At 38.5% G+C, this 21,727-nt stretch overlaps 1 protein-coding gene across 1 annotated transcript in view; it reads left to right on the top strand.

The window, feature by feature from the left end:
• Positions 1–298: 298 nt before the first annotated feature.
• LOC149018735 (putative glucose-6-phosphate 1-epimerase) overlaps positions 299–21,727 on the top strand; it is a 34,766-nt gene continuing 13,337 nt past the window's right edge. The window contains exon 1 of the mRNA XM_089154422.1: positions 299–405. Coding sequence (XP_089010548.1) covers positions 307–405 — 99 coding nt within the window. The 5' untranslated portion in view covers positions 299–306. The remainder of the gene's footprint in view (positions 406–21,727) is intronic.

Raw genomic sequence — 21,727 nt, 5'->3', positions numbered from 1 at the left:
CTTTTTAATCGGAACTGATTTCTTGAAATCCAATGATTTCCTTTTTAACGGAACCTGGTTACCTGAAATAAAATGATTCCGTTTTAATCGGAACTGACTTCTTGAAATCTTCTTGCTCTTTTTCTCTCTTTCGCTCTAGGCTTATTTGTTAGTTTTGGTGAACAAGGAGGGCGGAGGTTTTGGTTTTTTCTCTCTCGACTGAAACTTCCTTTTTTGTGCTCAGTTTTGCATTTTGCTTAGATAGACTGGAAGCGAAGAAAAAGATATTCCAAAAGGTATTCCTTCTGGTTCTAGGTTTTGATCTATATGTCGACCAGCGAAAATAAACCTTCTGTAGAGCTCTGTAAAGGCATTAATGGCTGGGACAAGGTTATTCTTAGAGAGGTTCGAGGGAGTTCTGCTGAGGTAGGACGGTTAGCCTTGTTTCATGAATTCAAGAAACATCATCAATGGTCAGGTGTTTCTAGTTCTTTGACCAGTTAATGGATTTGATTGATGATTGTTGTTAGTGATTTCCTTTTTTATCGGAACTGATATCTTGAAATCCAATGATTTCCTTTTTAACGTAGGCTTCCTTAAAATCTTCTTCCGCTTTAATCTGAATTGTAGTGGTTAAACGATATGCTGTAATGTGGAACTGTTGCATGTGAGGTAATTACCCTGGATCTCAAGGAGGAATTGCAAATTGAGAGTATTAGTATATTTAACGAATATATATCTGCTTGTTTTTGCTAATACTAACATCTGCCTATGTATTATTCGATTCTTCTTGCTTTGCTGGATAATTTATACTTCTTTTCTATGTTTGAATGTTGTGAATGAAATCTAAAGATCCGAAGAAATGTCTTACATTACCTTACTTCTTCTCAATGGCAACTCTATCTACTATTTTTATTTTTTATCTTTCATTTCTCTGTCCATTATTATTCTTTTGAATATTTGCAGACAAAGACATGGAAATCTGTCTTTCAAATCCATATTAATGTGGTTTAAGGTTAATTAATTTGCATGATTTTATGGGTGGTCGTAGTCCTCAGTAACCTAAAAGTCGTTCACAATTAGGGACAGAATGGGACGTGATATTTGCGCGATTGTCATGCTGTGTTGTCAAAGCGTTAGTGTGATTGTACAGATTTGTTTGCATTGAAATGGATCACACTAGAATCTTTAATGTGGTATCTGTTGCTAAGGAACAAGATCTTTATCAATAGCTTTTGATTGTCCGAGAGTTCCTTATAATTGCTGTTTCGCATTTAATGTCTATATACTCTGTCAGATTTATCGTGTTTGAAAATGGACAGAAGGGATGAAATCCACTCTTTATAATGGAAAATGTCAGAGAGAGTGCTACTTGTACATCATTGGACAAAGTCTGGGTTGTCATATTTGTTAATAGTTTACAATAGTTCACATGAAAATGTTAAGAGAACAGGATGTGCATGCTGTCGGAAAGTCACGAGCATGTTATCTTGCTCTTGTCTTCCTCTGGGAAAAAATCCTTCATCCTCTTGTGTACAGCCCTGTAATAATTGTATGTCGCATTGTTCTTTTGACATAATTTTATTTTAATGGTCAAAGCAGCAGCGCGAATTATTACCGTGACTTTGAGGACTATTATGTGATTTTATTAAGTGGTGGCTCCATAATTAATTCTTGTCTCAAGAAAAATAAGAGTTATTTCACTTTTGATGTATGGATTGGTAAATATATTTAATTGAAAATCAAAGACAGATAGCCAAATAGGATCCTAACTCTTTCCTATTATAGCAATAATATCAGACTATTTAGTAGAACTGTTTTTTATTAGAAATTTGAGCGGGGTTGGGAGTAGCCCCTATTTATGAAAAGCTATGAGAGATCCATTTGAGGTGCATGGTCATGTTCTACTAAGGCCTTTCAAAGTTTCACATCAACGAAAAATATCAAGCCGAACCAATGTAAGTGAGGTTGCTTTATTAACTTAAAATACCTGATGCTGAATTTCAATTAAGGTGGGTTTATTTATTTATTTATTACTTATTAGAGGGGCAAGGGTGGAAAGGTGGGAAATGGAAGATTACTTGATGCCTTTTGTTAGTTATTATTAAATAGAGGTGAAAAACATATGCATGTTCAGGGTTTGATTTTCTGGAAACAAGCCAAATTTACTGAAACTTGTACAGTTTTCACTTATTACCTGAAATGGCTCAGCAGGATTGAATGTAGTTAAAATTGTCCATCATTGTAAATCAGGCATCAAAAGATCTTAATTTTGTCCAAGATTGGGTTCCATGGACCTTCAGCTTCTTTCATTTGGATTTATTTATGTATGGCTTCTAAGCCCATAAACTGGGGATAAAGTAAAAACACAATGATTAGTAGTTAAGTGAGTGTTTGGGTAAGATTAGGCTATAGAGTTCTTTTTTACGTTTATTTACTTTATTGGGTGTATCAGAGTGATAAGCCCTGTATAACTCATGTCTACCAAAGGAAGAATAAGAAGAGAAGCAGGGGATCAACAGCTGCAGCGAGCAAGGAGACAGACCAATCAGCAGGGGGACAAGTGGCATATTATTATTGGGCAGCACCCATAACCGAAACAAGAGCATGCAGAGGAGCTCCCACGTGGCAGTGAAGGATTGGTGAGCAGTGGAAGTTTGTTAGGGGAGTGAGGAATAAGAGAAGGCAGGCAAGGAGACAGCAGGGGGGAGGAAGAGCAGAGCAGCCAGTAGAGCTTGCTAGGAGAGGGCAACCTCTCTGGGATGGGACTGAGTATGTATTGAGGCTGGTAACATGTAATGGGTGCTGATTCTATAGTTTAGTTATTGTTCTTTTAATTCCAAGAACTGAATATCATCTATAGACATCTGATTGTATCTGTCGATGAAGTTTATCAGAGTTATTGAATGAACAGAGTTATATTTGGTTGCTGTCTTTATTGAATCTGTTGCGATGAAAGATTATATCCATTGCTTTCATTAAGGTTTTGTGGACTCAGGGCAAGCTTGAGAGGGTCCTATCACAGAGTATTAGGAGTCATTTGATGAGTCAATTTTGGAATTTTAGAGGGGGCATACATTTATAATTATGTCATGATCCTTCAGATATGCATAAGGTTCAATCAAACTCATTGAAGGATCTGTAAAATATGAATTAGTTTTCAAGATTTCTGAAATTTGACCTTCCTACCAAACCTGTTCCTCTTCTTTTTTGAACAAGCAGGGTTGAACTTGGTTTTATGCACAAAAAGTGAGATCTTCTCAACCTAGGTCAGCTGTTGGAACTTATGAACCCCCAAAGGCTTTACAAAAACCAAACAGAATATCTATTATTGTGCATGAGCTTCAGTTTTTCCCAAAACTATTAGAGTATATGTTGTGGATAAAAAGAATGATGAAGAGGTTTTGCCAATATTTTGAGAAGGAACAACAATATCTTACTGTTAACTGGTAACTCAATCTCACTTGCCACATCATGTATGGAGCGTTCTTTAAATTGTTTGCAGTGTGTCTCTTGATTGTGGTCTCTCCTTGTCAAACATTCTAGCAGATTGGTAGTATTACGTTGATGTCAATCTCGATATAGAACAAAATAAAGTGGGAAAACTGAGGACCAAACAAGCAGTAAATGGAAGTGAAGAGATGGGGAAAAGAGAGATCCAAACTGAGAGGGGAGATAAAAAATTGACAATGAGAATGAAAGATGAAGTGATGAGTGTAAGAGGAAAGAGGCGCAGCTCCACAAGTTGGGATCTCAGCTAAAATGGGGTATGCTACATGGATCCTTGCCTTTAATAGGCTCTATCTGATGTCAGATTTGCTACAAGATTTAGAAAGTGAAGGTAGACAGAAAAAAAAAAGTGGTTAAAGGAAATATATCTGGTGAAGGAAGTGAATTGGTGGACCTAATGAAGAAGGCATGATGGAATGACGGTCTTAGTATGAACCAATGATAGAAACAATTGCATAGGAACTAAAATAGAAACTTTCTGAGCATGGTTTGAGAACTTGGGAGATCTAGCTGAGATCTTGCGAGGTATCTAGCTTTTTCAGCCAAGGCAGATGAGATAAAAATTTACCAAATCTCGCTCATATCTTGTATATGTCGGTCATATCTTGTAGATTTCTGTCATCTCTTGGATAAATCGATGATATCTTAGAGCCAATATCTCAGATATCTCGGTGAGATCTTGGTTTATCTCGGAAGTCTCTTGTAATTTATGCCCATCATGTCATCTGATCTTTGTAATTTTGAACATTCATTGTAAACATGCGTAATGTATTATATATTATAGTTTTTTGAGTTTTGAACATTAATGTATTCGTAAATATTAATTATATAACGTGTAGAATAGGTTTTGTAAGTGTGCTTCTTCAATGTGGGGGTTTCAGACTTGGGGTCAAAAGGGAACTCAAATTTTATCAATCTAAGGCCACCATTGATTCTAGAAGGCAAAAAATAGGCTGGACAGCAAGTCCTAGCCCCACCAGACCCTTATAAGTCATCAAGTTGGGAGGAAAGAATTCCCCCAACTAGGCAAGATCTTGCCAAGACCTCATGAGATCTTGGTTTTCTGGCTCAGTAATATGGCTGGCAGCCTGGCAAGAGTGAATATGTGAACCATGCTTCTAATGTTGAAGCTAAATTGAAACCAGAAACTGGGCTGCAAAATCAGAAACTAATGGGGATTAGAAGCTAATATCTATGGTTACTACCTGATAAAAGCTAAACTAGGCTTTCAAAGCTCCTAGTCATTTAAGTCTTTTAGCTATCTGATCTTGATAAATCATCTATGTCAAATATGGGGCTATGACGCTTCATGTGAACAGTAATGTGAACAGTGTTTTGCTTCTTTTCCTCATGTTTTGTCCTATTGCAGTAGTCCAAGTTGACTGGTCAAAATTGTGGGGCTAGGGGACTATTAGGCCAGTTGGCTGGTTCAAGCTAGGTTCTGATGTTGGTTTGAATTGGTCCTAGCTGGTTCCAAACTTCCCAGGTTCTACATTAGGAGGTGTTATCAAGGTTGGCTACTTTGTTTGACAAAGCTAAACAGCCACCATTTGCATGGGAGAAGTGGTGGTGGTGGTAACAATGCTCAGCCAGCCACATGGCTGAGAAAAGAATAGGTGGCACTTGAAGGTGCAAAAATTAGTGAGAAACTTGCAAGTATGTGAACTAATGGCTGGGTGTTACGTAACCCTCAACTGTACTTAGGTACTTTATGCATGACAGCCAACATGGAACTAGGACTCTCTATTCCTCTGCCTCATTAATTGGTATCACAGCCCAAACCCAGGTAACTCTCTCAGTCAAGGAACAAATTTTTATCGTAATCTGAATTTTCACCTAAGCTAAGGCCGAAACTTTCAGGTTTCGACCAAAGTTTTGGTCGAAACATATGACTTTTTCCCTGAAGTTTTGAACTTCAGTTTCGCCTTATATGGCCTCAAAATGATCTAGATTCTTGTCTCCTACCTATTTCAAGCATAATAAACACAATGGAATTACTAGTTTACCAAAGAAACCATTGAAAAGTTAACATTCAAGTATATACTACTATATGGAAGAACCAAGAATATTACCAAGTACAAGTAGGCAACTGTATTACATTACAAACAACTTATATAGTTTCAAACCAGCATGTGGTAAGTCTAATACATGTCTCCCTTTTCTTTCGGCACCCAATACCAAGCACAATGCATGTCCCATGATGCATGGTCCATATAGTAGTCGAAAACTGCAGCTTTATATGTGGCCTCATCCACATGCTTAAGATGTCCTGATGGTGGGAAGTTCAGAATCTTCGGATAATCAATTGATTCAACTGCTGATGGAAGCGATGGTGGTGGCTATGGTATATATATATATATATATATATATATATATATATATAGTGTGGAAGATCTGCTCAACAAAAGAAGCACCCTTGTTGTCTGTAGGGACAACATAAGCTCCATGAACATAATAAGGTCCTAGTGGCTGACTCCAATAGCTGAGAGTGGGAGGGACACGATAAGCTCCATGACTATAAGGTTCCACTTGGTGGCTGACTCGAGTCTGATAATCGGGAGGGACACCATAAGATCCATAACCATAAGGTCCATAAGTTAACCTAGAAGTAGAACCAACACTCTCCATAGTAGTATCATATGATTGGGACTTTATGGGCCTATGTCATCCGGATCCTTTAGAGGTGGAGCCTCTAGAATCAACTATGCTCATCAATCTTATAGAGCCCACCAAACTCTTCACATTAGCTGGACGGTTAGACCCATAAAATGGCGTGTCCTCAGTGCTATATTTGTGTTGTTTCCCCTTCCCCTTCCTCGAATATGTCGACAAAACATTGCGGCCTCGAGATGCATCTCCACCATGGTCTCAATCCTATGTCGCATTGGTGAATTAACTCTCAGCCGTGTATCTTAGTGGTCAACCTCCTTATCCCTCACTCTCACTTACTGCTGGTGTTAGTGGTGGTGGTCTCTCCCTAGGATCAATTGAATCCTAATCTTGACTTCCAACATCCTCATCATCCCCTCCATCATCATCGTTGTCGTCGTTGGGGGATGCCTGAGTTGCATCATCCTCAATGTTGGACCAGATAATCAAATCCTCACTTCGGGTGGATGCATTATGGTGTGGCACGAAGGGATAGGTGGCGTTGCATGTGCATCCCCCCTCTTGGGCCAAGAAGTCATCCACATCAGTCCCCATCTGCTTTGCAATATGTCTACTATGACGACCTCCCTCCTCATCCAACAAAGGCTCTCCATGTTCCTGATCTACTCAACTATTGGGTTATCATCATCATCCATCTCAAATGTCACCCAGCTTGATTGTGTTACTTTCTCTGTCCTCCCCTGTCTGATATGATCTACTCAACCACCATTTAGCTGCAACAAACATTGACTCCAAGTCATTTCAATACTTAAGTAACTAACTAACTAACTAATAACTGAAAGATAAAATGTAATTAATTAAATGTATAATGAATTAACTTACACCCAGGGGCAGATTCCTGTCCCGATATGGCCATGGAACGACGGAAACTCCCAATGGCATCCCTAAACGCCCTCATCTAATATATAAAGTAAAAAACAATAACTAGGTTAATACTGAATAACTTAGTATATGACTATGAATTATGAATATCAAATCACAATCTCACCTTCATAAGGATGATTGCTTGTTTAGATGGATCCGGTTCCAACCTTTCCACTTAGGGTTGCAACAGGGCCGGGCTTTTGCAATCCCTATATATTCTAATCTAAGCCCATTCCCGCCTTAACCTGAATTTAGGGCTAAGGATTATTGTCCTTGACCCTAAACCCTACAGGGCTAATCCAAGCCTATTCCCGCCTTGATTGGGCAGGGTTAAGATGGGTTGGCCTTGGCCGTAGCCCTGATTGGCACTGTCCCTAGCCCTGATTGGTCCTATCCTTGACAAAGTATGTTTTCATTCACAATTGTTCAATAAACTAATATCCCTATTCAACAAAAAAATCCCTATTCAAAACCTTGTAAAGTCTTCTACAAAACAATGGTATTTTAGTTACAAACATGACTATTTGTCCTTGATAAGTTCTTTTGAGATACCATATTGGAAGCAAATGAAAGATGTCAAATTTTTGGGTACTAAAAATGACTTAAGTTGAACCACAAGGGGTTAAAAAGTGAATTCATAGTCTAATATGATCATAATGACTCAAGGTCAAAATCAAGGCTCATATCAACGTTAATATGAAGATTAGAGTAAAAATCAAGGACATGATCAAGGTCAAGATTAAGGACAAAATTAGCCTAAATATTAGGGCCAAAATCAGGGTTAGGATTAGGGCCAAAATTAGGGCAAAAAATCAGGGATGGGTCGGGATTGGCAAGCCAAAGAGTAATCCCAAGCCTGCCCTTGGCCTTGACTTGCCCTCAAGGCTAAAATCTTGAGCCAAGTCCTATTCGGGCCTAGGGTAACCTTCACTTGCACCCCTATCTCCACTACAGTTTGGATGACATTTATCAAATCTTGCCTTATTCCAAGCATGTCTTTGTAATGATACTTGGGATTTAGATGGTATGCTGTATAATAAAAAGCAAAAATAAAACGGAATAGTCAATAATGTGATAATTACTTAATTTGATTACTAGACTTAACAACTCACAAACCTTATGTAGTGGATGCTGCAACTTCTTCTCTCATCTATTTTAGATGATGTCGAGGATTTTCTTGTTGCTCTGTGGGTAGACCTGAGCAACTCGTTGCTTCATCCTATCTACTGCAACCCATATGTGCAGTAGAGTAGGTCTTATTTGCTGATCTATCATCCTCAACACATGCACCACAGGTTCAAGCATCTTCACCACTATCCTCACATTATTCCAAAAGGTCTCATTGAGTACGGTCATCTATGCTCTCCTTTCTCCTACGGATGAAGAAACCTCACAGTTAAACCACTGCTTTGATGCAAACATGGTCCCAAGGCTAGTCTTCCTACTCTCAAAGCTTTGTAGTGCAATCCAATTTGTAGCAAATCTGGTTATGCCTAGTCTCACAAAGTCACCTTGACACCTGTCTCTCATCATTTTTTGTTCATAGATGTGGTTATTGATGAATGTGCTAACTTGTCGGGCTTGCTTCACGGTCTTCTTCACAATCTTGACTTTCCCCATGTCCTTTAGCATTAGGTCAATGCAGTGAGCAGCACATGGAGTCCATAAGAGCCTATATTTGTCCAGCTAAAAATGTCCAAATTAGTTAGGATTTGCTGAATCGTCAAGTCATCAACGTAAAGTTATAAAGTGTATATGTAGTATGGGCCTTCCCATTCCAATCGATAGCAATTCCAGGAGAACTCACGAGCTAAGCACCTAAGATCGAGAGAAGGGGGCTCGTTACACTGTTCGACTGAACTCGTTGGCTCCGCCCCATCGGGTAGGGATAATCATTCCGGAGTCAAATGGGCTTGGAGATTTGTGATGCAACTAGAGCTGGTTATTTAAAAATTATAATTAGTATTAGAAGTAGAAGCATGTTTTGATACCTGGGGTTCTCCATCATTTTCAACCCAACTTTCTTGTAGTTGGAGCCAAGAGCCATTATCAATCACAATTTGGACCACATTCTCCACTCCAACCTCCTTCTCCACTTGCTTCAACAATTTATAGATGTATTTTAGGTCCTTCTTTTCACTGAATGCATCTATTGAGGAACATTGTCCTCCCATCACAATTCAACATGAAATTGATGATGGACTATCTAATGGGATTAATCCAACCATCAGCCATCACAGTCACTCCATAATGAGCCCATATGGGCTTCAATCCATTTATGTACTCATTTAAGTCTTGTTGATGATTAGGCAAATACACATTATATATCTCATATTGGGTGGACCCTTGTACACCACTCTTAGCCCTGGCTATCTCCTCAATTATATCCCTCTAGTATGGCCCTTGGATTGTATGTGCTAGAATACTATAGTACATATCCCATTTGGAGAAAACCATCCCCATTTTCTCCTTTACACTCTTCCATAAGTGCTTCAACTTCCTTTACTTTTGCTTTGGCCTCCCAAATAGGGTCAAATCATTAGAAAGAATCTTAAGATACGATTCTGTAGCATGTACTAATGAAGCTCGGCCCTGTGTTAAGGCTTGTGGGATAGGAATCTCCTTTACACTTTGACTCCTTATATGGACTTGGGAGCTGCCTGTGCCTCCCTTACCTATTGGCTCTCTAGAGGACCCACAACCCATAGCCCTCTACTGCCTCCTCATCTCATCAATCCTCGCCTACTCCCTACTCATCATCATCGCCTTCCTCATCTGTGCGGAATCTGAGTTAGGCTCACATCCATACTTTCTTGGCTCTGGATCAAAATCATTCTCTCCTAGCTCTAGAAGGTTATAGAGACATACATCCTCAAACCCTCCCTTTGTGTTCTCTTCTCTTTCCTATTTTGCTTTCCCCCAACCAAGTATGAGGCCATTGCCTTCTTGATCTTTGAGGGGAATGAGGGCATCTTTTCACATCCTGTTACATCCCTACTTCCTCCAGCTAGATGCATCTTCAATCTAGTGGCCCACTTCCTTCAATCTGTTTCTTGTAATAATTGCACTCATTCTTCTTCTTATCGGTGTCAGTGGCCCCCTTGCATTGTTAAGCTTTGTCTGATATCTTTCAAAGAGAGTGCTTGATATAAGAAATACACACTAAGTATCTTAAAAACCATTACAATAAGCTCAAAAAATTACATACATGCTTCTGTAAATAATCTCCTTTTTTAAATATATAACAAAAATTAATTAGTATTTTTTGATATTTAAATAAATTTTGAAAATATTTTAATATTTTTCAAACAATTAAAATTAATAATTAATAATTAATAACAAAAAATCTGTTCAACACCATCACAGCATAGATCAAGGGATGGTGTCTCACATTCATCAATTTGAAGCTCATAAATAAGTGTATACATGTGTATTAAGAAATATACTTATTTTAAAAAATAATTTTTAAAAACAGAAAAATAAAAAAATTGTAGCAATATCCAAAAATTAATTTTAACTTCACATTATCATAGATCAACACTCTAGACTAAACATACTTTAATTTAAAAGCTATCTAAGTTGATTTGAGGCATAAACAAAAAAAAAAGAGGAACTTTGTTAACTCACCTTGTTTGATTCTCAAAAACCCAATATTGGAGGAGCAATAGTGGAGATGAAATGCAAAAGAGTTGTTAAAATCAGCTCAAATGAGGGTAGCATCCAAAAGAAACTAGAGAAAAAGGTGGGAAGGGCTCAAAACAAAAAGAGCGGAACGAGTGGAACTTGCGAAATTTTGCACGTTCCGCTTGAAAAGAACCACTTTTATAACTGTGAATGTGGCGTTTTGCTCAGTACCAAAATTTCGTCTTGTATCGGTCGAAACTTTGTTCTTCGATGAAATAAATGCAATTTCATCTTGTTTTCTGAAAATGCAGGCATTTTGACTGAAATTTCAACGGTTTCGGTCGAAATTCATTCCATGCTCTCAGTCTATTGGATGTTTCACTCTATCGAGCTTGCTCTTGATTTTTCTTCCTTTTTAATTTCCTTGTGATTTGTGTTCCCTACTGATTGTTCTTCTCTCTCTGATTTGTCTTCTCAATTTCTTTTTCTTTCTGTGATCTTCCTCCGCATTCTGTTTTCCACCAATTCACTATCACAGTGATTTAAATTAACATTGCAAAACTTGCCTCTTTTCATTCTGCACACCTGAAAAAAAACCATCATTGATATAATATTAGTTCTTATTTCACTTGAACTCAAGGATAAGGTTTTTTAAGAGAGGGAGCAATCGATGCAAGACAACCAGCATGGATCCAGGTGACGTAAACCCAAATTTAGTGTTAAGGACAGTATTGAAATTTTCCTTACTAAGGGCTGCCCAGGGATTTCCGGAAAAAGAGAATGGTTATGCTAGGGTTTCTAGGGTATTTTATGATTCTAATCCCTGCTATGATGTGAACTCAGAACTGAAATTTTAACAAAATCAGAAATCTAGGGTTTTGGGGGTGGGGGGTTTGCAAGGGTGGGAGAGGACCTGCACTCGCTGTTCTGTAATTTCAGAACTTGTTTTTCACTGTTCTGGAATGTAGGTGATGGTCAGAAGTTTAAATAGATTCAGATTTCAGAAGTTCAAAATATACAGGAATTTCTGTTGAAGAAGATGAAGTGCAGTAAAGTTTTCAGATTTAAGACGATAGGGTTATTTGGGAAAACTGGCAGTAGCTCAATAACCCAGAAGGGGGGGTGTGATCCTAGGGGAAGAAGAGCAGATGTGATGGGGGCTGTGGGCCGGGGATAGGGAACTACAGAGGGTGGGATTTGATGTTGCCACAGGGGAGAAAATGGGGGCAGGGGAGTCATGGGGCTAAGGGAGAGATGGGGGAAGGGCTGGGGCGGTTGTAGGGGGTAGGGTAGGGGAACTAAGGGACTCTTGAGGGTGGGGAATGAGCAGGGAGGGGCTGCGATGGGGTGTGAAGGGTTTCTAGGGTTTGCGCAAGGAAGATGGGGAGGGGGTGTGCTGGTCTAGGGGAGCAGGGGGATTGGCTGAAACTTAGAACTTGCTGTGTAGGTTAGTGGCTGTTGTTGAAGCAGGTGAATTGCTGATTGTAGTAGTAGAACTCTTCAAAATCTGCCATGACCCTCCTGAAGAGAACCATGACCCTGTGTCTCACAAAACTCTTAATTTTATTCAATCCAACTTACCAATTACAATGAGCAATGAAGGCTTATTTATAACCTTTACAAAGAAAGAAGAACTTGACTCAAACTCAACTAAGACTTAGACCAACTTAACTATTGGAAAGAATTTAAAACGGACTTGGACTCTTTCATAACTCACAAAATGCTAACCCAAATAATTAAAAAAAAAAAAGAGAGATCCATAACCCTTGGATTGAGGGAGTTCCAACCAGACCCTTCTTGAGTGCTAAAAGGGTTGGAAAATGACCAAAATACCCCTGGAGTGGGGTTCGACAGCATGTTTAGGGGGGTCTTGGGGCACCCGTTGGGGTTTGGCCGGGGGGGGGGCTAGTGTTCACATCACCAAGACCAAGTGAACCAGCAATGGACCAGGCCTGCCCTTTCAGTTCAGATGGTCTTTTAGAAGGCCAAAAGAGGCCAAACCACTGTTCATTTGAATAGTGTCACGGCCCATTATTTGGCTATCAGGAATGTTACATAGAGGATTTGTAGGGCCCAAGATCAGATTACATGAAGATTTTATTCTTGGGAGATTTAGAAGCTTAATTTAGTTATTACTATTATTATTATTATTATTTTTTATTTTTTCTATGTGGCTGAAATATACTGCCTAGTAGTTTTTAATTTAATTAGTTTTTACTTCCATAAGATTCTATTGTCACTAGTTCCGAGGTATTAGTTTGTATTTCAGTCTACTATGTTTTTATTTTTTGTAAAGCTTTAGCCAAGCTATAAATAGGCCCTCACATTGCAATAAAAAAAGTACTTTTGGAGAATAGAAAAATGAATTGAAGCGTTAGCTTTGTGCATTTGCAGCCCTCCTCCCCATTCTCCTTTCTCTTCTTCTTCTTATGAGTGTTCTCCTTCTTCCCCTTATTCAAGTATAATTTTTCTCCAATATCGCCTTCTTCCCCCTATCTTTTTTATCCTTCTTTCTTCTCTATTCCTGTCCCTCATTAGTACTACATAAGGAAGCAAAAGAAAGAGCAAGGGAAAGAAAGAAGGAAAGAGAAATACCAAGATAACAAGCTGAACTGAGCAGCTAGAATACGGACTCTAAAGGGTCTGTCTTGCTGACTCTTGAACTGGAAAGAGAAACGGGTTTTATGTTGCTGGAGTTTTGATCTGAAAGGAGGGATTGCAAGAACGGAGGAAAAGAAGACAAGAGGACAGAGATAACACTAGATTGAATCAGCCAGGACTGTAGGAGTTCAAATTCAATGGGACCGAGAATTTTGTAGTTGAAAGTCTGTGATTGAAATTTGAAGGGAAAGTGAGGAATTAGTATAGTATTTAATAAGACCGGCTATGACATATATATTGGAATGTTGGGCAACTAAGATGAGCATAGCGTAGACAAGGATGTTGAGGAGGATGTGCAAGAAGACAAGGAGAGATAGAGTAAGGAATGGTTTTATTAGAACTGAACTGAAAGTTGCAGTAATTCAGGACATGTTCCTTGAGAGCTGCTTGAGGTGGTACGGGCATATTTAATGAAGAACTATGGGTTCACCTGTAAGGAAGAGTGACTGGATTCACTTTAGTAGAACTAAAAGAGGTCAAGGCCTTCGCCCAAACCCAAAAAAAAAAGAAAAAAGAATAATAATAATAAGAGCAAATTGCATTAACACCCCAAAATAGAGAATCTAATGAACTGGCACCCCATTTTAAGTTTGAAAAGCATCTATCCCCTTTTCTGTTAAAATAGTTAGTGTTAGAAACGAAAGTACCATTATACCCTTTCACAACTAAATGAAAAAGTCCGTTATACCCACTCATATCTTCCCTCCTAAGAAGCAAGGAAGAAAATTCGACCGAAACAGGAATTTCGACCTTGCAAAAGGCCGAAACAGGAATTTCGACCTTGCAAAAGGCCGAAATTTTGACATTTGGGTCGAAATTTCGATCGAAACTGGACACTTTTTCTGAAAATTGGTACTTCAATTTCGGGCCTCATATGGACTCAAAATGATTTGGATTCTTGTATACTACCTATTTTAAGCATAATAAACACAATGGAACTAGTATTTTGTAAAAACCAAAACTATTGAAAATTTATCATTCAAGTGTACTAACAAATGACTGGTTCCGACAAGTGCAAACTGTATTGCATACATGCATAAAATCAACAACATACATGGATTGTTTGGTAGAATGGTTACATATACAACAAGTCAACAAAATAAAATGACCGACTAGATCAAGTGATGGTGTCTCAAATATATTAAGCTAAAGCCTATATATCATATATACATAAAATAAAAATACATAATTTTAGAAAATAATTATTAAAATAAAAAAATGAAAAAATGGTAGCAAATAATAAAAAGGTAAGTTTAACAAAACACAATTATAGATCATAGTCCTAGGCTAAACATATATTAATTTCAAGGCAATACAAAATCATTTAAGGCATGAACAAAACAAAAATAAAAAAAGGGGAAGTTTGGAACTGTTGGGTGTGGCTCATGCTTCATATTCTATTGTTGCTGGAGTTTCCTTTGTAGCTGTTGTGGCTTAGGAGGTGTTTGGAGGCAAAAAATGAGCAAAAGTGGTGTTTGAAGGCAAAGGAGTAGTGAAAATTAGGTGAAAATGGGATGGAAATCAACAAAAGCTAAGGAAAAACAAGTTGGAATGCTGATATGTCGAAATTTTGGTCGAAATGGTCGAAATTTCGGTCGATACGAAACGATATGGATACATTTCGTGCCTACTACTACATTTCGTTTCGATTTGGATTTTTGCAGGCATTTCGGTCGAAATTTCGACCATTTCGATCGAATTTTCTTCCATGCTAAGAAGACTGCAATTAAACTCATCAGATTATAGTCTGAAATCGTCCTCTCTTCTATTCGAAGCTGGGAAAGATTTCTGTTAAACATGTTATACCATCCTTAAAAAAAAAAAAAAACCGACGGCACAACTAAAGAGCTCCTTGTCAAACAAGCTGAATCCCATTACTCATCGATCTCTTTCTCGGGTTCTCAACTGCAGGGTCAGCAGCGGGGGCAGCAGCACCCCTTTTGTCTCAGATTGTAGGAAGCATGCCACATTTATGCATTCCACACACCACACTCTAAGTACTACAATGTCAAAAATTTCATATGCAAGGTCAACTCCAAACTAATTCAGATTTAGACGGAAAGTGGTTCCAACCAATAGTGACTTTGTACAAATAAAATTCAGTCATAAGAGTACTGCAAAATACCCGTTGCATTCAGCAACAGCCAACAGCACCACCACTACCGCCGCTTTCCACCACATTAACGATCTTCTCTGCGTTGACGGAAATCCTTTTTCTCCTCTCTCACTCCCCTTCATGCACCAACAAAGAACTGAAACTAGAGGGGAGAAAAACAAAAAAAGAAGAAATAGAAGAGGGCATCTTTTTCCTTCGTGCACAAAAATAAACCTGAAACCAAAGAAAGAAAAGAAAAAAAGTGACAAGAGCATCTCTCCCTTTCATGCACACAGAGAAGAAGCTGTAACTAACAATCTTTCCATCGCACAAAAGAAGTTCCTAAACTAAAGGAGGAGGAAGAAGAAGAAGAAACAGGAAAGTGCGAATGATCAGAATCAGAAGTTCAACAAATTTGGTCTTATTCAGTCGTATCAAATGGATTTGTAATACAATATTTTTTTTCTTACAACCTGGTTTGGATTTTCAAAGAGCTATGGTTTTGATTTTCAATTGCAGTTCAGATTTTTAGAAGATGAACAGAGAGGTAGAAAGACATCGCAGGTAGGGTAGGGAAAATAATATAATCTCTTATACAATTATCGGTAATTTTGGAATTAAAATAATTTAAACAATGATTTGACTTTTTTTTTCTCCTCAGATTTTGGTAAGGGTACTTTTGGAATTAAAGAAAAATAAACAATGGGTTAATGGTTTCACTAACAGAATGGACTAATGTGTTCAATGAATTGGGGTGTTTGTGTTTTTCAAACATAAAGTGGGGTGTCAGTGTTTTAAAGCCCTCCATTTTGGGATGCCAGTGCAATTTGCTCTATTAATAAAAAAGGTAGAGGCAGACCTAAAATGACTACTGGGATAAGTAGTAAGAAAGTGTATGAATGTTGTAGGGTTCCTTGTGCAAGTGCAAATCGAGTTGTTTGGAGGACAAACACCTGTGATGCTGACACCTTGTAGAGGGATGTACCTGCGATACTCCTTTGACTGTTTCTTTGATTTCTTTTTTGCTGCTTTGGTATATCTCTCGTTTCTATATTCATCTAAGCCTCTTCTTGATCCATATAGTCAACCCCATTGATTTAGGATTAAGTTGTGGTTATTGTTGTTATGGTGAGTTCTTTATGACTTTATTTTTCAAATTCATTATTGTACTACGTACCAAGAACTGTTCAGGCACTCACTTCATTGATGTTGTAGAGAGGTGATTGATGTACTCTCTAGTAATGCTTATGTAAAGTATTTGTGTATCTTAGTTGTTGATGATACATGTGAGTGTTGTTATGATGTGTATCATATGTTCCTTGTATGTAACGGATTCATGAACTTGTAGATAATGCCAGATGTTGACTTTCTAATATGAAAATGACATGTTATGCATTGTATGGAATGAAGAGATGATAACAATGTATATGTATGTAATGACATGATGATGATTTATAACATGAAAGAGATGATGATGATGACGTCTAAAGAAATTGAAAGAGAAAATGAAATGTATGAAAAGAAAATTAATGCATTAATAGTAAGCTTTGTCTACCATTACTTTCAGATAAGGGTTACGGTTGGTGAGGTGTTATTCAGTGGCAACTCAAGAGTGTATTCCTGATGGACATGTGGTCTTGTGTAGACCACTATACAATGATAATGCCTCAGCATGTTTATCTTGGAACATTTGGTCTAGCACATATTATTTTGTGGTACTAATTCCAACTCATGAGTCATGACCCTTTTGAACATGTGGTCTTGTACAGACCAAATAATTCTAGAGCATGTTCCTCACAGACATGTGGTCTAGTTTGAAAAATTAATGATAAGAGCATCTCCTCACAGTCAATGTGGTCTATCCAAGAAAAGTCCCCAGATTGTGGTATTGGGACGACGAATATATGATATGAGCCAGGCAACATCTATTCACAATATTGATTAAGTAGAAACAATAATTCCTTGATAATATGTTGTCCTCACTCGCTTAGCCCTGCGATAAACATTCTTCTCCGATGATGAGTTCAAAAGAGAGGTATTTACAGTTCCAGACCCTTTGGGTTGTGAATGTAGATGGTATAACAACCTAGGGAACAGGTTTGATGGAAATGTTTGTGAGAAGAGTTATGATATGACATAGAACATGTTGCAATAAAGCTTAAATTTACAAAGGTTGGTAATACTCTGTTGCCATTAGTTATATATGAAACATCGTAGTCTTGTCCCACTTGTAGTGTTAAGTTTTCCGTTGTGGAAGTATGAGTTGTATCTAAGTAGTTGTTTATGCAAATGTGAAAGGTGATTTCTATCAATGCCTGTAATGGCAGATTTTATGTCTATCTCCACCAAGGTTGTTACTAGATTGTGACACTCCTCCGGGGGGGGGTGGTAGGGGCAAGGGGAAAAAAAAAAACCCCAAAAAAAATTTTTTTGGTTGGGTTTTTTTGGGGGGGGGTGGGTTGGATAAAAAAAAAATATTTTTTTTTTTTTTTTTTTTTTTTTTTTGTATCTCCAAATTAACGTCCCCCTGTCGCACCCGTGACCGCCAAAGGAGTAAAATTTTTTTTTTTTAAAATTTTGTGCATGGTATAATGGAGAAAGGGAAAGGAGGGGGAACAAGAAACAGGAGGGGCGCCCCTGGTCCAGGTGAATAAAATAGTTAAATTTTTAAGAAACGATTGTAGTAGAATGGCTTATTGATCCATGATCTCAAGCCCTTTATTTATAATTAAGTGGAAAGTAGAATATTACAAGGAATAGAATTCTATATGAATACAAACTCTAACTTAACTCCTATACAAACTCTTATTAGACTCCTAATAGAATCCAACACTCCCCCTCAAGTTGAGGCATAGATATTACTCATGCCTAACTTGCCTACAATAGGAAGGAAATCTCTTTCTTTCAATCCCTTAGTGAAAACATCTGCTAATTGGTCTTCAGATCTTACAAAAGGCATGCAGATAAGCCCTTGTTCCAACTTTCCTTTGACAAAAAACCTGTCAATTTCAATGTGCTTAGTTCGATCATGTTGCACTGGATTATTAGCAATACTAATAGCAGCCTTGTTGTCACAATATAACATCATGGGGTTTGGAACTTGGACTCCAATATCTTGCAGCAAGCCTTTCAACCATAGTAGCTCACAAACTCCACGAACCATAGCCCTATATTCAGCTTCAGTACTAGATAAAGCTACCACATTCTGTTTCTTACTTCTCCAAGTAACTAGATTACCTCCAATAAAGGTACAGTAACCTGAAATTGACTTCCTGTCTGGAGATCCAGCCCAGTCTGCATCAGTGTATGCTTCTACTTTTAGATTATCAGTGGGTGACAAAAGTATTCCTTTTCCAGGAGTTCCCTTCAAATACTGTAGTATTCTGATAACAGCCTTCATATGAGCTAAATATGGGTCATGCATGAATTGACTCACTATACCTACAGCATAAGCAATGTCTGGCCTGGTGTGAGACAAGTAGATAAGCTTCCCTACCAGCCTTTGGTATCTTCCTTTGTCCACCTGGTTCTCCCTCTTTTTCTTTAAGTTTAGCTCCAGCTTCAATAGGGGTATCAACTACTTTACACCCCAACATTCCCACTTCTGATAATAGATCTAGGACATACTTTCTTTGGGATAGGAATATACCTTTATTTGATCGAGCCACCTCAATCCCTAAGAAATACTGTAACTTCCCTAGATCTTTAATTTCAAACTCTTTGCCAAGATAGTCCTTCAACTTTTGAATTTCTTCACCATCATTCCCTGTGATGACAATATCGTCTACATAGACAATGAGAAGTGTGATGTTAGTACTTGACTTCTTGACAAATAGTGTATGATCAGCATTGCTTTGCTTGTACCCAATAGAAGTCATTGCCTTCTGAAGGCGTCCAAACCAGCATCTAGGAGACTGTTTTAACCCATATATTGACCTCTTCAACCGACGGACTTTCCCTGCAGTATTGTCATCGGAAAAACCATGTGGGATTTCCATATAGACCTCTTCTGCTAACTCCCCATGTAAGAAGGCATTCTTTACGTCTAGTTGGTGCAAGTTCCAGTGTTTGTTCACAGCTACAGACAACAGAACTCTGACAGTATTTAGTTTCGCAACTGGGGCAAAGGTCTCCTGATAATCAATCCCATAGGTCTGGGTAAACCCCTTTGCAACTAGTCTAGCTTTCAACTTGTTGACTGATCCATCCATATTTTGTTTAACCACAAATACCCATTTGCAGCCCACTGGTTTTTTTTTCCGGAGGAAGTGTAACCAGCTCCCAAGTGTCATTTTTCTTCATTGCTCGCATTTCCTCTACCATAGCTTCCTTCCATCTCTTATCAAGATAGGCTTCCCGCCAACTTTTAGGAACAGATACGGATGATAGAGAGGATATAAAAGCACGGTAGGAGTCAGACAAAGAGTTATAAGAAACATATTTAGCTATGGGATGTTGAGTACAAGATCTGACCCCTTTTCTAACAGCAATAGGAAGATCAGAAGAAGATACCTCAGTAGAATCTGATTCTGGAGCAGGAGACTGAAGTGGTAACGTATCCCCTTTCTCCACCTGCTTTAGCCGGTTGTATTTCTTCCTCTGATAAGTCTGCACCTCTTTATTTTGGTCAATCTGGTTTTGAAAGACCCCAACAGTGTGTCTCAAAGGAGTGGTCTCCCCTTGGCTAGGTTCTTCACATGGTTCAGAAATTGAAGGGGGAGGATTAGAGTCCTCGAGTATACCGTCGAAGTCTCCCCCGGTCGGGAAACTCTTCTGGGACTCTTAAGTTGTGTTGGTGTGTGAAAGGAAGATCTAGAGTCGGAAAGAACACCTCTCCTCTAGGACTCTCCCCCTGGAGAGGTGTATAGTAAGGGCAAAACTCATGAAAAAGTACATCCATGGATACAATGGTTTTCTTGGAGGGAGGATGATAACATTTGTACCCTTTCTGAGTAGCAGAATACCCCAAAAATATGCAGCGTAGGCTGCGGGGAGCCAACTTACTCTGGTGGGCTGTGATTCTGGCATAACACACGCATCCAAAAACCTTTGGGGAAATAACAAAAGAAGAGGCTCCTTGAAGAATCTCATTAGGACATTTAAAACCAATTATCCTACGGGCATCCTATTCATAAGGTAAGAAGCAAGTGAGAATAGCATCACTCCAAGATCTTGGTCGTGCACATTCATAGCAATCATAATAGAACGAGCTATCTCTAAGAGATGCCGATTCTTCCTTTCGGCCACCCCATTTTGGGCAGCCGTATCAACGCAACTAGTCTGATGTATTATGCCAGAGTCAGAGAGATATCTTTGAAATTCACCATCAATATACTCTGTGCCATTGTCACTGCGAAGGATCTTCACGAGGTGGCATTGAACTGAGTTTTAATCATATTATGAAAATCACGAAAACATCGGAAAACTTCATTTTTTTGTTTTAAAAGATAAATCCATGTAGAACGAGAGTGACAATCAATAAAAGTAACAAAGTACCTATGGCCAGTGATAGACACACGTCGGCAGGGACCCCACACATCAGTATGAATTAACATAAAAGGAATATTTTTTCTATTATGAAGAGAAGGTAAATAAGTAGAACGAGTTTGCTTCGCAAAAATGCAGGCTTCACAAAAAAAATCATCCTCATTACAAGAAGAAACTAAATCAGGAAATATTTTCTTAAGAGTTCCTAGAGGGGGGTGACCTAGCCTACGGTGCCACTGATGAAGGTCTGATATTACCGAATGGACCTGATTAGAAGATGTAGTCAGAGTAGAAGTAGATCCTTCAATCGGCTCGAGCAAATAAAGTCCATTGTCTAGTTTACCACGTCCAATCTCCTTCCCCGTTACCAGATCCTGAAAGACACAATAAGATGGGAAAAATGTCGCTTTACAATTTAAGTCATGTGTAAGACTGCTGATAGAGAGCAAGTTAGTAGAGAAAGAGGGAACATGTAAAACTTTAGACAAAGACAGGGATGGAGAATGTTGAATGGTCCCTTTTCCAGCAATGGAAGAATAGGAGCCATCAGCAATTCGAACTTTATCCTTTCCAGAAGTTGGAGAATATTGTAAGAAAAAAGAGGATAAACCTGTCATATGATCTGTGGCTCCGGTATCAATAATCCAAGGAGTAGAAACTGAAGAAACTTGGAAGCTTGTAAAAGTTTTACCTGAAGTAGCAAGGTAGGAGTTGGTTTGATTAGTAGAGGAAGCAGTGGTAGAGGCTGTACCGGCAGTAGAAGATTGCAGAATACGTCGCAAAGAAGTTAACTCCTCCTGTGAGAGACCAACATCTGCAGAGAGGGTGCTGTGGAAA

Source organism: Hakea prostrata, chromosome 4 (genome assembly GCF_041222555.1).
Source record: "Hakea prostrata isolate BN-2017 chromosome 4, UWA_Hpros_2, whole genome shotgun sequence".
Taxonomy (NCBI): Eukaryota; Viridiplantae; Streptophyta; class Magnoliopsida; order Proteales; family Proteaceae; genus Hakea; species Hakea prostrata.
The sequence above is the reverse complement of the archived record's forward strand: the minus strand, read 5'-3'. Positions and strand labels throughout refer to the sequence as shown.